This window comes from Carassius carassius, chromosome 26, assembly GCF_963082965.1.
Source record: "Carassius carassius chromosome 26, fCarCar2.1, whole genome shotgun sequence".
In the NCBI taxonomy this organism is placed as follows: domain Eukaryota; kingdom Metazoa; phylum Chordata; class Actinopteri; order Cypriniformes; family Cyprinidae; genus Carassius; species Carassius carassius.
The window spans coordinates 6,104,618-6,118,152 of record NC_081780.1 but is presented as its reverse complement, the minus strand read 5'-3'; the positions used below and the strand labels follow the sequence as shown (position 1 = coordinate 6,118,152).

General features: G+C 38.2%; 1 protein-coding gene across 8 annotated transcripts in view; it reads right to left on the bottom strand.

The window, feature by feature from the left end:
- Positions 1 to 13,535, bottom strand: part of LOC132105639 (filamin-C-like) — a 49,618-nt gene that overhangs the window by 19,731 nt on the left and 16,352 nt on the right. For 4 of the 8 annotated variants that reach the window (XM_059510920.1, XM_059510921.1, XM_059510916.1 and 1 more), the window contains exons 2-15: positions 9,931 to 10,179; positions 7,170 to 7,267; positions 5,335 to 5,485; positions 5,098 to 5,216; positions 4,402 to 4,479; positions 4,053 to 4,215; positions 3,767 to 3,967; positions 3,086 to 3,208; positions 1,668 to 1,805; positions 1,450 to 1,576; positions 1,124 to 1,260; positions 646 to 839; positions 442 to 555; positions 217 to 360 (exon numbers count right to left, since the gene is read on the bottom strand). In XM_059510920.1, coding sequence (XP_059366903.1) covers positions 217 to 360; positions 442 to 555; positions 646 to 839; positions 1,124 to 1,260; positions 1,450 to 1,576; positions 1,668 to 1,805; positions 3,086 to 3,208; positions 3,767 to 3,967; positions 4,053 to 4,215; positions 4,402 to 4,479; positions 5,098 to 5,216; positions 5,335 to 5,485; positions 7,170 to 7,267; positions 9,931 to 10,179 — 2,036 coding nt within the window. The remainder of the gene's footprint in view (positions 1 to 216; positions 361 to 441; positions 556 to 645; positions 840 to 1,123; positions 1,261 to 1,449; positions 1,577 to 1,667; positions 1,806 to 3,085; positions 3,209 to 3,766; positions 3,968 to 4,052; positions 4,216 to 4,401; positions 4,480 to 5,097; positions 5,217 to 5,334; positions 5,486 to 7,169; positions 7,268 to 9,930; positions 10,180 to 13,535) is intronic. The other 4 variants (XM_059510922.1, XM_059510923.1, XM_059510918.1 and 1 more) reach the window with 1 other exon arrangement.

Genomic DNA, 13,535 nt, shown 5'->3' with positions numbered 1-13,535 from the left:
GAGGACAGTGGTTCTTGTAAAATTATGATCCAATATGGAATCTATGATCACGTAAATGGGAAAGTTTGAAATCTAACACTGGAAAAATTTAGTCATGGACTTTCATTGAAAGACTGAACTTGTTGGAGATCCAGTTTATGAAAGTTCTTGACAAACAGCAACATAAAAATGTCATCAGCTGGCTGAAGTCTGCCTATGTTGACAGTGAGCTCTCACCCTGAATGGACTGTTGGGAACGTTGACCTCTCCCCAGGTGATGACGATAGTGTGTTTGATGGGCTTGGTGGGTATGTAGATGCAGAAATATCTGCTGTCACCATTATCTGTGATCTGGATGTTGATTGGGAAGCCTTCTGAGTCCTTGAATAAAAGATAGACAAAAACATTTTTTCTACCAATAAAGTGAGGCACGAGGCATCTGGGACATGAATGAAAATTAACCTGAGCGTAAATCTGTAGATGTCCTCTTCCAGCTCCACGGGCGTCAATTGTAAATTCAGCAGGTTTGTTTACAATGCACCCGGTTGGTTCTAGCCCAGGGCCGTAGCACTTAATCTGCAGAAAAGCATGAATTAGTTTAGTTACGGCTGTCATTTAATATTCCCAAGTAATGTGCAATCTTTACTGCCAATTGTCAGGACAGACCTTTTCAGGAAAGACGTCATTGGCTGCAGGGAGGATGTGGGCCATGAATGGGCTGTCTTTGATATCTTCATCATCACAGATGACATGGACCGCATAGTCACCAGGCTCAGTGGGCCAGTACAAAACATCACAAGATCCATCTCCCTTATCATCACACTCTATCTTAGCCTGTGAGGGGCCTTCAATGGAGAAACCTGTGCATGGAAAGTGTTTTAACAATTTCTCTGGCATCTTATCACACCATAAACCAGGGGTTGATAGCTCTAGCCCTCGAGGTTCACTTTTCTCCAGAACTTAGCTCCAACCTTGATCAAACTCACCTGCCTGTACTTTCTAGTAAGCTTGTTCAGGCGTGTTTGATTCGAGTTGGAGCTAAACTCTGCAGGAAAGTGGACCTTGAGCACCAGAGTTGAGAAGATCTGCATAAACACCAGATCCCTGAGTACAGTGGCTGAAAAATGTAAAAGAAGATACTTACCCAGAGTTCCAACCTCAGTGCCAATGGCCTCGACCACAAAGTCAGCTGATTTGCCAACCATGCCTGTCTCCAAGCCTGGACCCCAAGCCCTCACCTTCTGAGGGCCTGCATCTTCACTTATGACCACCTCAAATGGGCTACACACATATACACATTTTGATCAGAAGAGAGATGGATGTTCATGATAATCAGCAGATTATCTTTCTGAAAAAACATTTCCATATCCTGTATATTCCTTTTAATATGGTCAACAGATTTGAATATTTTTTGGAAGCAGGAATGGGACTTCACCACAGTAAACTGGTGGAGGATTAAAAGCATCCTACCTGCGGGGAATGGCGTGGCCACCCCAAGTAATGGTGATAATGTATTTTCCAGTGAAAATGGGGTAGTAATCACATTCATACACACCGTCACCCAGCTCTTGCACCTTCACAGGCTCATCGCCACCTCCTGCAAACGTAAAAATTTAATTCAGCTAACTAACTTTATGATGCAAAGTTGACAACAATCGTTGTTGCAGTCAAGGCAGTTGCATACATACTTGGCCCTTTGACTTGAACACGCAGTTCTCCACTGCCTGCTCCCTTCGTGTACACCTTAAAGTCGGCCACCTCCTTCACACGCACACCCTTGGGCTGCAGGCCGCGCCCGATGGCCCGACAGGCATTGGGGTTGCTTGCTAAAAAGAGGAAAGAGTAGTTATTCTTGATCTCACAAGGTAATAAGTACAAAAGCGGAAGAAAAGTTTAATGAAACATACACACATGAATGGAGATGAAGTTGTCAATATTAGTTATGCATATGGATCCAGCCAAAGGTATGAGCAATGAAGAACAAGAAAAACAAAAAAGAATGTTTCCTTTAAAAGCCTATGACAAAGCAATTAGCAATCTCAAAAAGACCCTAAATTCTTTTTAATATGTGGCTTACTGTTAAGGTTTGGTGCTTAACACAAAGTTCATTGATGAGCTTTTTTAGAGCAATAAAATGGCTATTAAAACAATCTGGCTCAGTCCTGAGTGCTTTTTTCAGAACTGATCAAACAATTTCTTCTTCCAGTATCATCTTCTTTAAGTGCTGGATAAAAAGGCAGACTAAAGTCTACAAAGTAATGTTAATTGAATAATTAATGAGTTAAAGTTACTTAATTATATACTTTGGTTAGGAAAATAATGTTAAGACAGATAATTAAAGCATTCCCATTCTCTGAGTTAGTATTCATAGAGCGACACGGCCAAATCAAGCAACTGCCAAGTTGATGACGATGATCACGATGACAATGTTGGGATGTGGATGATTATCTCTAAAGTGAAGATGACTATATTACACACCCAGACGTCACAGATGTCAGTTCAGGTTAAAGTAAATAGTTTAAACAAGGGCTGTTATATTAACACATTAAATACAAAATAAAATAAAATAAAATCAGTTGATTGATTAACATCTTTAGCCCTAATTTAAACCAATTTGTTACTATTGTTAATTTATTTCATAACTTTTCTTTAAATAATGAATAATTATAGCATTGGGTTAAATTTGTTAAATTCTGAATTACTATTACTAAATTATAAATATTAGCAGAATCCAATCAAAAGTGGTCCCGGTGTGCCGAGCGTCTGTTACGTGATCGTCCAGTATCACCACTGAATGGTGGCTCTTTTTCTGCATCGGTTAAAACAAGACCAGCAGCAGCATTCGCAACACTTGTCTAATCTTCTTCTTACTTTCATTCACACTCTCACTTTTACTCACACTCACTTTCATCCCATCACTTCCTGTATCTAATTAAGCTTCCTGTTGATTTTAGCTGCCCCAGAGGGCAAAGCGCCAGCGCATGCCAACGAGTCAGAGGTGGCGTGCCCGAGAGAGGACACAGGGTGAGGGGAGGAGAGGAGACAGGAGGGAGGGGACCAAGCTTGAGCAGGCATTTGCCACGCCCCCCGGGTGGCCCATACTAACTTGGTCGCCTGGGTTTGGGTGGTGTTGGGGGAGGCATTTTCTTGGCCTTTTCTGAGGGCGGCGTGCGTAAAGACTGAGGGATTATGTGAACCGGGGAGCCGATCTGCCGGCCACTCGGAGGAGCTAGAACAACACACACAGGCGAAAGAGGAGAGAGGAAACACAATAAAGCGTTTCGTCATCATCAGGAGGGTAGTGGACCCCTGGAGCAGTGAGCAAATGGAGCTCAAAACCAAACAACCTGGTCTTAGTCAAGGCCAAAGAAAGCAGGTCTCTCTGGGACTTGTCCAGTACTAGCATGCTGTCAATCAATCAACTTTGAACTCATTACAAGGGGGAAATAAGCTCTTTAGGTGCCACAACTGAAAAGACCAGCATACTAAAACATGTGCTCTTCAACAGTAAGCCAATCAGATTCATCAGAAAAAGCCTAAGCTTTAGTCTAAGCTGGTCTTTTCAGCAGGTGCATAACACATTTAAGAAAGAATGTGGCATGCTTTTAATGCAGCAAAAAACAACAAGTCGAAGGCTCAGGCAAAAAAAGAAAAGCACATGTTGTTTTCTTGGTGCATTAACAGCTTTGGTGTTAAACAATAATGTGATCATAAAGTAGACTCTGCAGGACGTCTAACTTATTTTTTTCTAGGAATTAAGATCACAAAGTGAAGAAATGGGTCTCACCCTCTGAGATGTGGACAGTGAAAGGGCTTCTGGGTATCTGCTGGCCAGCGAATGTCACATATATAGTGTGAGGGCCCTCCAAAATGGGGCCGTATGTGCAGCGGAAAACACTGTCCCCCTTGTTTTCCAGAATGATCTCCACTGTGTCTCTGCAGCCCTGAGAGTCTACAATGATCACACCGACATCGCCTGCTCCTGCACCTGAGGAGTCACAAATACATGAGTTACAAATACATTTAACTAATTCTGAGTTTCACAGCAAGCAGCATCATTTCACTGTCATTACCTGCTGTGTAGATGTCAAAATATGTGGGTTTACTGGCCACATTGCCCACCGGTTCCAAACCTGGCCCACGGGCCTGGACCTTGTTTGGATCACCCAGTGCTTTAGACACATTTACTAGGAAAGGGCTTCTTTCAATGTCCTGTCCAGCAAACAACACCTTCACCTGAAGGAAGAAAGAAATATCCCTCAGATACAATGACTCTATTTCATCTGTCACGTATAAAGCTCAGTTTTTGTTAAACATTACAAAGCTGCTGTCTGCCATCAACTCCTACAAAGAATTCATAGATCCTGAAAATATGACAGCAAAATGACAACAGACACCACTGTGCATTGCTTAATATTATACCTTATGCAGGCCCTCCACTTTCGGGACATAGACCACAGAGTAACTCCTGTTCCTGTCATTCTTGGGAATTACCCTGGCCTGTGAAAAAATACATTTTAGTAAGACATTCACCAGTTAGTTGTTAAAACTGCTTTTTTATTATTATTGTGTATCCCTGCACTCCTATTAATAAGGAACCTTATCTTCGTTCAATAAAAAAACTGAATTGTGTTACTATTAAATCACATTACAACAATGAGCATTTAATTTTTTATAATTACATTTTTATTTTACTTTTTAATTTAATTTTCCATTTTAAACACTATGATTTAAAAAAATAATGAAATAATCAACACATTTAAATATATGTTAATTTTAATGAATGTATTTTGAATGAATGTATTTTATTCTATATTTTACTTAGTGAATATTTAGACAGGTATGGATTTAAACTGAAATAATGAGAATAAAATCATTAATTATTATTATTATTTTAATAAACTTAACCAAACCGGAATTATTATTATTATTATTATTCATATTTTTTCGTAATTGATTGTGTGTGTGTGTGTGTTGTTTTTTTGTTTTGTTTTTCTTGAATAAAAGAAAATCTAAATCTTGCCAATACCACCAGGAACCTGCATGGTTTATAAATAGCCCTGGCTGAGAGATTCTGGATTGTTTTGAGATTAAAAAAAGTTTGATATAAAAGATGACCTCTTCTGTGTGGCCTTCTGGATCCTCGACGTACACCAACACCTCTCCAAGCCCGGCCTCCACGGTCTCCACCACAAACTCAGCTGGCCTCAACACAACATTACCTCTGGGCTCAATCCCTATAGAGAGATGTAAAAATACAGAGGATCAAGTCGAGGAAGAGTAGGCTAAATGTTCTCATCTCCTAATCACTGTCTGGCATTCAGAAGTGTTAACATCATCATCTGTCAGTCTCACCTGGACCATAGGCCTTGGCTCTCTTGGGGTGCAGGGTTTTAGATCGCAGTGGGGCACCAGGCTTGAGTTTGGCTTTGGGGAACTGAGACAGGTAGGTCATCACTGAGTGCTCGTCCACATTAGGATCCACGATCTCCTCAGGTGCAATCACCTGGATGGACAAAATGCAAAATTATAGGTAAGAAGTTACTTGCTACAAAGTGGTTGTTTTCTGATTTTAATCCTGGAAGCTATTCAAGCTATATTTCTCAATCCAGCTCCTGGGGCAACCAGTGTACCATATTTTAGAAGTCTTTCTCATCAGAAACACCTGATACAACTTATTATACATCATACAACCAGTAGTAGAGGTTACATTGACCTGCAAGGCCGAATCAGATAGCTAAACACCTCAAATGTACATTGCTGTAGCCCTCAAGAACAGGACAGAGATGAAGAAACACATCTCACTGACTTCGTTTGCCATTTTATTTAAGCACCGTCATTGCCAGAATCGATCGTCAGATATGAACACAGCTCTATTCTGTCATGGTCTAAGGCACAAAACTGATGAAGTACACAATGTTTTTGAAGCTGTGGAAAATATTTTCGGTCTCTCCTCTCCTCTCAGTCCCGTCTTTCATGTCCTACTGGTTAAGTGTCCTGCTATATTTAACACTAGACTGAAAGGATAAGAACTAACTGCAAATAGCTCTAAATGGTATTTAACACAGCAGAAAGACAGAAGTGGAGATTGAACAAGAGACCAACAGGGACAGGAAAAGAAATATGCACCTTGTTATTAAAACCCATATTTTATCTGTTGTTGACAGTGCAGTAAATATTATATAAGCACAACCTTCAGATGTTGAGGGTCTGTAAGAAACTACATTTATTCAATCAAAAACACGTAGAGCATTGCATTAGCAGCGCAAAAGGTTGTGGGTTCAATTACCAGGGATCACACATACTGGTAAAAAAAAAAATAATGTATAGCCTGAATGCACTGTAAGTCGCTTTGGCTAAAAGTGTCTGCTAAGAATGTAAATGCAAAGACATATTTTGAAATATAATTTAATTCTGTAATGTTAAAATAGAATTTTCAGCATATGATACTTCAGTAATCATTCTAATGTGCTAATATACATTCTATGCTAATATACAGTATATATTATAAACTCTGTATAAACTCAAAAAATGTATTTGGTGCTCAAAAATTATTATTCTTTTATTATCTATGTTGAAAACAGTTGTGCTGTTTAATATTTTGGTGACAACTGTAATATATATATATATATATATATATATATATATATATATATATATATATATATATATATATATACATATAGGAATATTTAAGATTCTTGGATGAATAAAAAGAACATCATCCATGTGAAATGTATTTTTTAACATTATTAAAGTCTTTACTGCTGCTTTTGATCAATTTAAGGCATCTTCGCTGAATAAAATTATGAATTTCTCATGTATAGACACTACTGTGTATTATGATGTTGAGAAGTGAGCATCTGAAGATGAATTAAAACATGATTTTGATAAGATTTCATGTTTTCATGAAAATGTTTTGCTCTTCAGACTACAAAAAACAGTTAAGTGTTTAACATGCCAAAAAATCGAACAGTCTGTGTGAACAACGCCCCAGATTCCTTTACACTCTCTGACTCACACACACTCACACAAGGATCATAATCATGAGGTCATAATATAATTTCAGTAGCTAAAAGCTACTTCTTAAAGTCAACACTGGCCTACAAACCAGCCAGTCTTGCTCAGCTAAAGAAGAAAGCAGACTCAAATCATGCTAATAAATATAAGCAACTGCTTCTTAATCTTACCTGAGGCACACCGAGCCAGTCGTCAGCTTGTTGCATGGCTTCTCTTGCATTCTCCACTGGCTGACTCGGGTCCCATGTCTCCCAGTCCGGACACAGGCCTTAGATGAAGACACAAACAGAGTTTGGTGTAAGCAGTAAGTCAACTCTTGATAAAACCATGAGAAACATTTTCTAACTCAGAACTGCTACTGTATAGGTCTAAAATGCTCTTGCATATTGCTTTATACACGTAAATGAATACAAAAGAGCCAGAACTGAGCTTTATCTTGGGCTGCAGACCCACTGTTCCACAGCGTGGATCTATTAATCCATGTTCTTTAGTTCAACTTGACCTTAAATGCTCTCAAATGAGCGATTTCCCGTCAGTTCACCCTTTTTTCCAACTTTTAATAAGTGCGGTCAGGCCCATAGCACCGAGCGCTTCCCTGAAGCAAATATACCAGTGCTGTCTGGAGAAAAACTGTTATTATATGCTGGATTACACTCAAAGATCAAGAGGTGTTTAGTTCAAATGGAACCAGAGAGCCTTGAAACCACAAGACTCCTCAACGACTGCCAAAACGTTAATATCAGATCTAGGATTGTTTTCCAAGATTCTCCAGCACAGTGGCCCCATACTTGGATTGGACAGTGAGTATCTGTAACAGGCCCCATAATACTGCTAACACTGATAAACCTTTAATTTTAAGTTTTTAATGAATTCAGAATTGCCCAGAGTGGTATTTACAGTTCCCAGAAGATCCAAGATGGTGGTAAGAGAGTAACATAACCCCCATTAATAGTGGAAAACAAATTAGATAGAGGAAACGACAGGGGAGGTAAACAAAGTGTGAATGGGGCACAGTCTGTATGCAGTTATATTTTTTAGGAAAATCATAGTTTAAAAAGTTTGAGACTGCTCAAGTACAGTACACTTTCCATTAATAACTCATTAAAATGTAAATCAATTGAGAAAAATGTATCATACAATATGAAATCGATCACAAATTATTCACAACTTTTGCAAATATTACAATAAAAATATAACTGATGTTTAGATTTAAACAAGTCAATGAGAGATTTTAAAAAACAAAGTTTTTCTATTCAAATAAAATGTGAATAAAGAGAAATATAAGGGGTTTTAATATATTGTAATAAACACACAGGCACTGAAATACTGGAATAAATACTTCCATCTAACTTTTCTGGCTTCACTCCTGCTAAGAGATGCTTTTCCACACATGCACACGGGGGAAAATAAATTAAAGGGCATGTTGGAAGGAAATGCATAAAGCAGCATGTGTTTTCACTTAAGCATGTTTGCTGTCTTAGCTTCTGACACTTTCCACTCAGTTACAGCACAGACCAGGGGCTCATTAGCAGCCTGCAGAGCCAACAAACTCACGCACGCCTAAAACATGCAAAGATATTGCATCTTTCACCTCTCACAATGCTTCTCAGTGTCAAAATGTAAACCCGGCATTTTTAATTTGAAGACAGTGGTTGTATTTTATGGCAGTGCCCTTCAGTTTCTCAGCATTAGAGGAAAAATACAGCAGTGAAGCCATCTGGGAAGTGCTATTGTTTTACCCAGTAGTTTTTTTTTCCATGTATAACACCTTGCTGGACTCGACCCAACTACCTTCTAGCTCTAGTTAGCATCCCTTTCAGTCAGTACCTAAACCACTTCCACTGATGAATCATTTTTAAATATCTCAATATTACAAGCTGTCTTTGACACCAGTCAAATCCCAGTCCTGCACTTGAATTAAGATTTAATGTTAAAGCAGTTCATCTAGTTGTGGCCCAATGTGTGTGCGTGTGAAATGAACCCTAAAATTAGACAGGGCCTTCCACCCAGCGCCATATTTTCACCTGTCTCTTTACTAAAGTCGACAAAAGGACAATGAAACTGCAGTTTGTGTTTGTCAAAACTCTTTTAAGCACATCTCTAAATGACTTGGAAGATAGAAACATTTCAACATAAGCTAATGTAATTCTTAAATGTTTAAACGAAAGACAAATCGAAGCATTTAGTACTAATTCTATTTTCTATTGTGAATGATTTATTCAAGTTTAATCACATCAAAACACGTAAGTAAAAGTAGAACATATTCCTGGATCAATTCCATCTTGTTCATATCTAAAAGCTTACTGCTAACCATTAGTTATCCCTAATATTAGAAGAAAATTATTGTTGCTCAAGCTTAGCGCTAACTCTAAGTTCTGATTATTTAATTTGAAATGTTGTAACAAGTTTGTTGATCCAAGAGCATGTTCTAGGAAACTCTCCTACTAATTTCCCAAAGGATTTATGGCCAAGTCCTGAGTCCTGAGAACATTCACAATGCCAGAATGGCAGCTTTGATTAGAGAGTTGACAAGGATGGACATGCACACTTTCGAAAAGGACTTGACCTGTTCATTAAACCCTCTCTTGAACTGCACGGGTTCTGGATTTTCCACTAGTGTAATTCCAAACATATCTAGAAGTATTCGATTCATGAATCATGTTTTGGAAAGCAGTGATCACTTGTTTTGAGGTCACCAATTGTTCTCTTTTTTTCTATTGGCTCTGGTCTTTCCACAGTGAGATCATATGCTGTAATTATCAAACTGGCTTCCCATCTCCTAAGGCAAAGCAGGTTCTGCATGACTCTTGACATCTCCATGATGAGTATTACTGGTCCTTCAATCTACTTAATGAAGATAGCTTTTCATGTAAGCCCACACGTGATTAATGTACCAAGCCAAGTGTTCATAAACCACAGATGTCCGCTCACCAGGTGCGCAATTATCCACCAGTGCACCGAGGGCTTTGCCATCTCTCCAGTCCCTGTGGAAGTTGTTGATGGGCAGCTGGGGGACCTTGTTCTGGATCCAGCCCAGAAGGCGCTGTTTGGGCGTCAGCTTCCGGGCGTCTTCATCGTCCTCATCCTCCCACATGGGCATGGAAATAGAGTAGTGCAGAATAAGGGTCCATATCAGCCCCAGGATCAGTTTTAGGTTGCCGTCCACTATAGCTTTACTATCTGTAATGAGAAAGAGAAAGATTAAAATGTATTATTCCACACATGAGCGCTGAAACACCTTTTGTGGAGATACTGGGAATCATAAAAAAGACAACGAGCAGAAAACCATATTGTTTTCAAGACTATTTAAGATCTGAGAGTTTCAATGCTTGGTGTAGGAAACCATTAAACATTCTGAGGTTGGTTTTTATTACTCCTGTGGTGCTACTGTGAACACATATTAGTTTAGGGTGAAGATCAGAAGCTCAGGGTGAACTGAAGGGGGATCGGTCATGTCAACACACACTAGAAAAAAAAACAGAAATAATGACAACACCTGTGTTTATTTTTCAGATGTCCTCCCTAGCATTGCGTATTGTTTTTGAGCCACGATCATAGAGAGATTCGCAGCGCATGCACTGTTTGTTCTTCTCGCCTGCTGTGTTGATAGCTTTCACAGGTTTAGATGGGCAAAATAAAACAGCAAGGACAAACTCTCTCAACATGGATCTTATGGCTTACTAATGCACACATAAACGTTGACTAAGATCCATGTAGTATACTTGAATTCACTCAAAGCATACTTTCACATCGAGTACATATTTGTGTTCCAATAACAATGCAGTAAAGACACAAATCCCATGTTCTTCAGAGAGACAGCTTATAAAGGTTATGCATCTAAAACAATACTAAAATAGCATGTAAAAAAAACTGAAATAATTAAATAAATAATAATACAATAAACTGATCATTTAATTATATTAATTAAATCTATTATTAATTGCAAATAATAACTATTGACAAAAAATAACACAAATTGAGGTATTAAACTGTGTTTAGAAATATACTATTTTGTCCAAATGTGATGGTGCAAACCTAATATATATAACAAAAAAATAACCCTTTGTTATAACCAGTTATTCATAGAAAGTGTTTTTACTCATTACCTTTAGCTAAATCTTTCCTTACACTGCTCTGCTACAGTCAGAAGACTCTGGACTACAGTGTGGAATATGAATTAAGATGGACACTACTAAGCCACTGACCGAATGCCAAAGGCTGATGTCATTTAACCCTGGATCTGTGGAATGAGGTCAGTTTAAATAAAACACACACACAGATGAAACTTAATCGGGACACTGGCTGAATCTGACTACACTTTGCTTCAACCCCCAGCGGAGCTGTCTGCACTAAACGCTGCAGTGTGCGCAATCCAATATCTAATAATACTGCCAGTTTCTGTTTTTCTCTCTCATTCTTGCCTTGCTGTAATCAAACAAGATCCAGATCAAATTCTTCATTGCTTTTTGATATATTGCTTTTGAGATTTTCTCATGTGTTTGGCGAGGACTGCGTGTTACGCTCACTGTGGCCCCCTCTCAAGAAACAGGGTTTAGTGTTTTGGGGTTCCGAGGCACTCAAGATGGTTAGAGAGGAATGCATCCAGACATTTATGTGCACTCTGCATCAATGCCAAGCCCAACAGAAACAGACAAGGAGAAAGTATTTGGAAATGTTCTTGATATGCGCCGTTAAGAAAGTATAGAAAGAGAGAATGAGAGTACGATAAAGAGAAAAGAAAAGTACAATATTACTATTTCTATTTTTTATTAATGCATAATATTTGGTGTACATATTCTGAAGGGCAGTACTAGATGAATGAAAATGATATTTAAACAAAAGAAGAAAAACTTGCACATCTCCAAAATGTTCATAAGTTTTCACCCCCACCCCGCCTTTTAATGCACTGTGTTTCCTTCTTACGTTTCAGTAACTGTTTGAATATTTTTTAATAATTGCGTTTAAGTCCCTCAGTTGTCGTTACTTTTAAAAAATGGATCTCAGAATAATACAGCCTCTGCAAGAAAGGTTTAAACATGCAAAAGATGCTGGAAAACCAAATAATTTATGGGACCTGGATGATTTTTTTGGAAGAACAGTGGGTTCTTTAACTTTCCAGGACAAACAAGAGATCCGTGAACAACCATTAATTAAAAAAAGAAAGAAAATTTTGTAGATCATGTAGGTAAACAACACAGTATTAAGAATCAAGCTTATCTAAACTTCTGAATGGTCATTTTTTTTTAATTCAGCTATTATTTTGAATGTGGACTATATGTAAATATCTTATTTAGGACAGTTCTAAATAAAAATAAGTAACATGCATTTTGTATGTGTATCTCAGGCTATTTTCCTCATTTTATGTACATTGCAGTGTTTTTAAGAATATTTTTCTTTGTAATGTAGAATTATTAACCATGCCAAAAAAGCTGTAAATAGAGGAAGAAAAAGAAGAGAGCGATAAGTCAAGAGAGCGATAAGTGAGTGTATGTATCTGGAAATTATCAGGTACAGAAAGATATCAGACAGCAAGCACACAAAAACACATTTCAGCTGTTCAACACTCACATCAACACTATCAAATATCAATAAACAGGTGTGTGTCGGCTGCTATTGTTTGCCTCAGGGGATCTAGATCCTCATCTGACAATATACATACAAATAAAAGCTCTGAGTATAAATATCAAATATGACAAATTAGGTGCACGCAAACATTAAGCAAGCGCAAACAGCTATTTGGTCTACTTTTCCTAAAAAGCTCCTTATAAGACAAAGAATTTTCAGATTTGCACCTAAGCGAGTGCAGTGGTTTTTATTCTCAATGCATTCTTCAAACCACCGTGAGAAAACCCTGCAATGTGCATCCTGACAAAACACAAACTTCTGAAGATAAAACACATTGCCCAACACATAGAACCATCGAAACGCCTGGATTCAAACACACTTAATAAAAGACATCAGAACTAAGTATTTCCTTCCAACAAAATAAAGTGCCGAGGCTGCAAATGAAGCCTTTTTGAGGAACGGTTGATGACATTGGCCAGGAATTCAAGCCCGCTAGGGTACAGCACTACCACATAATGGGCAGGAAAACAAATATGGGATCAGAGCCTGGGAAAAGACCATTTAGGACAGTGAGAAAGGAAAGGATAGCTTATGGAGAGTGGGGGTAATTCAGAGAACAAGTAAAAGTGTTTTCTCATTTGTCTCACTCCAAAATGAGGTGACAGGTTGTTGGCCCATTCCATGTCTCTCCACATTTTGTGAATTAATAATCACAATACTGTATATGGCTATGAAGGGAAAATGTCACCAAAATGTCTAAAAAAATTTAGATCACTTTTAATAAACTTTTATAAATAATACAAAAATAACTACATAACTACAAATATTTGCATTATCTTCTTAAAAAATTATGAAATAATAAATTACGCTTGCCCTAGCATGTGTCATAATAAGTATGAGGAACAGCAGTAGTGCTTCAAAAGCTCGATCTGTTGAGTGAATGCAGCATATCTCTGGCTCTGTGAGTAATG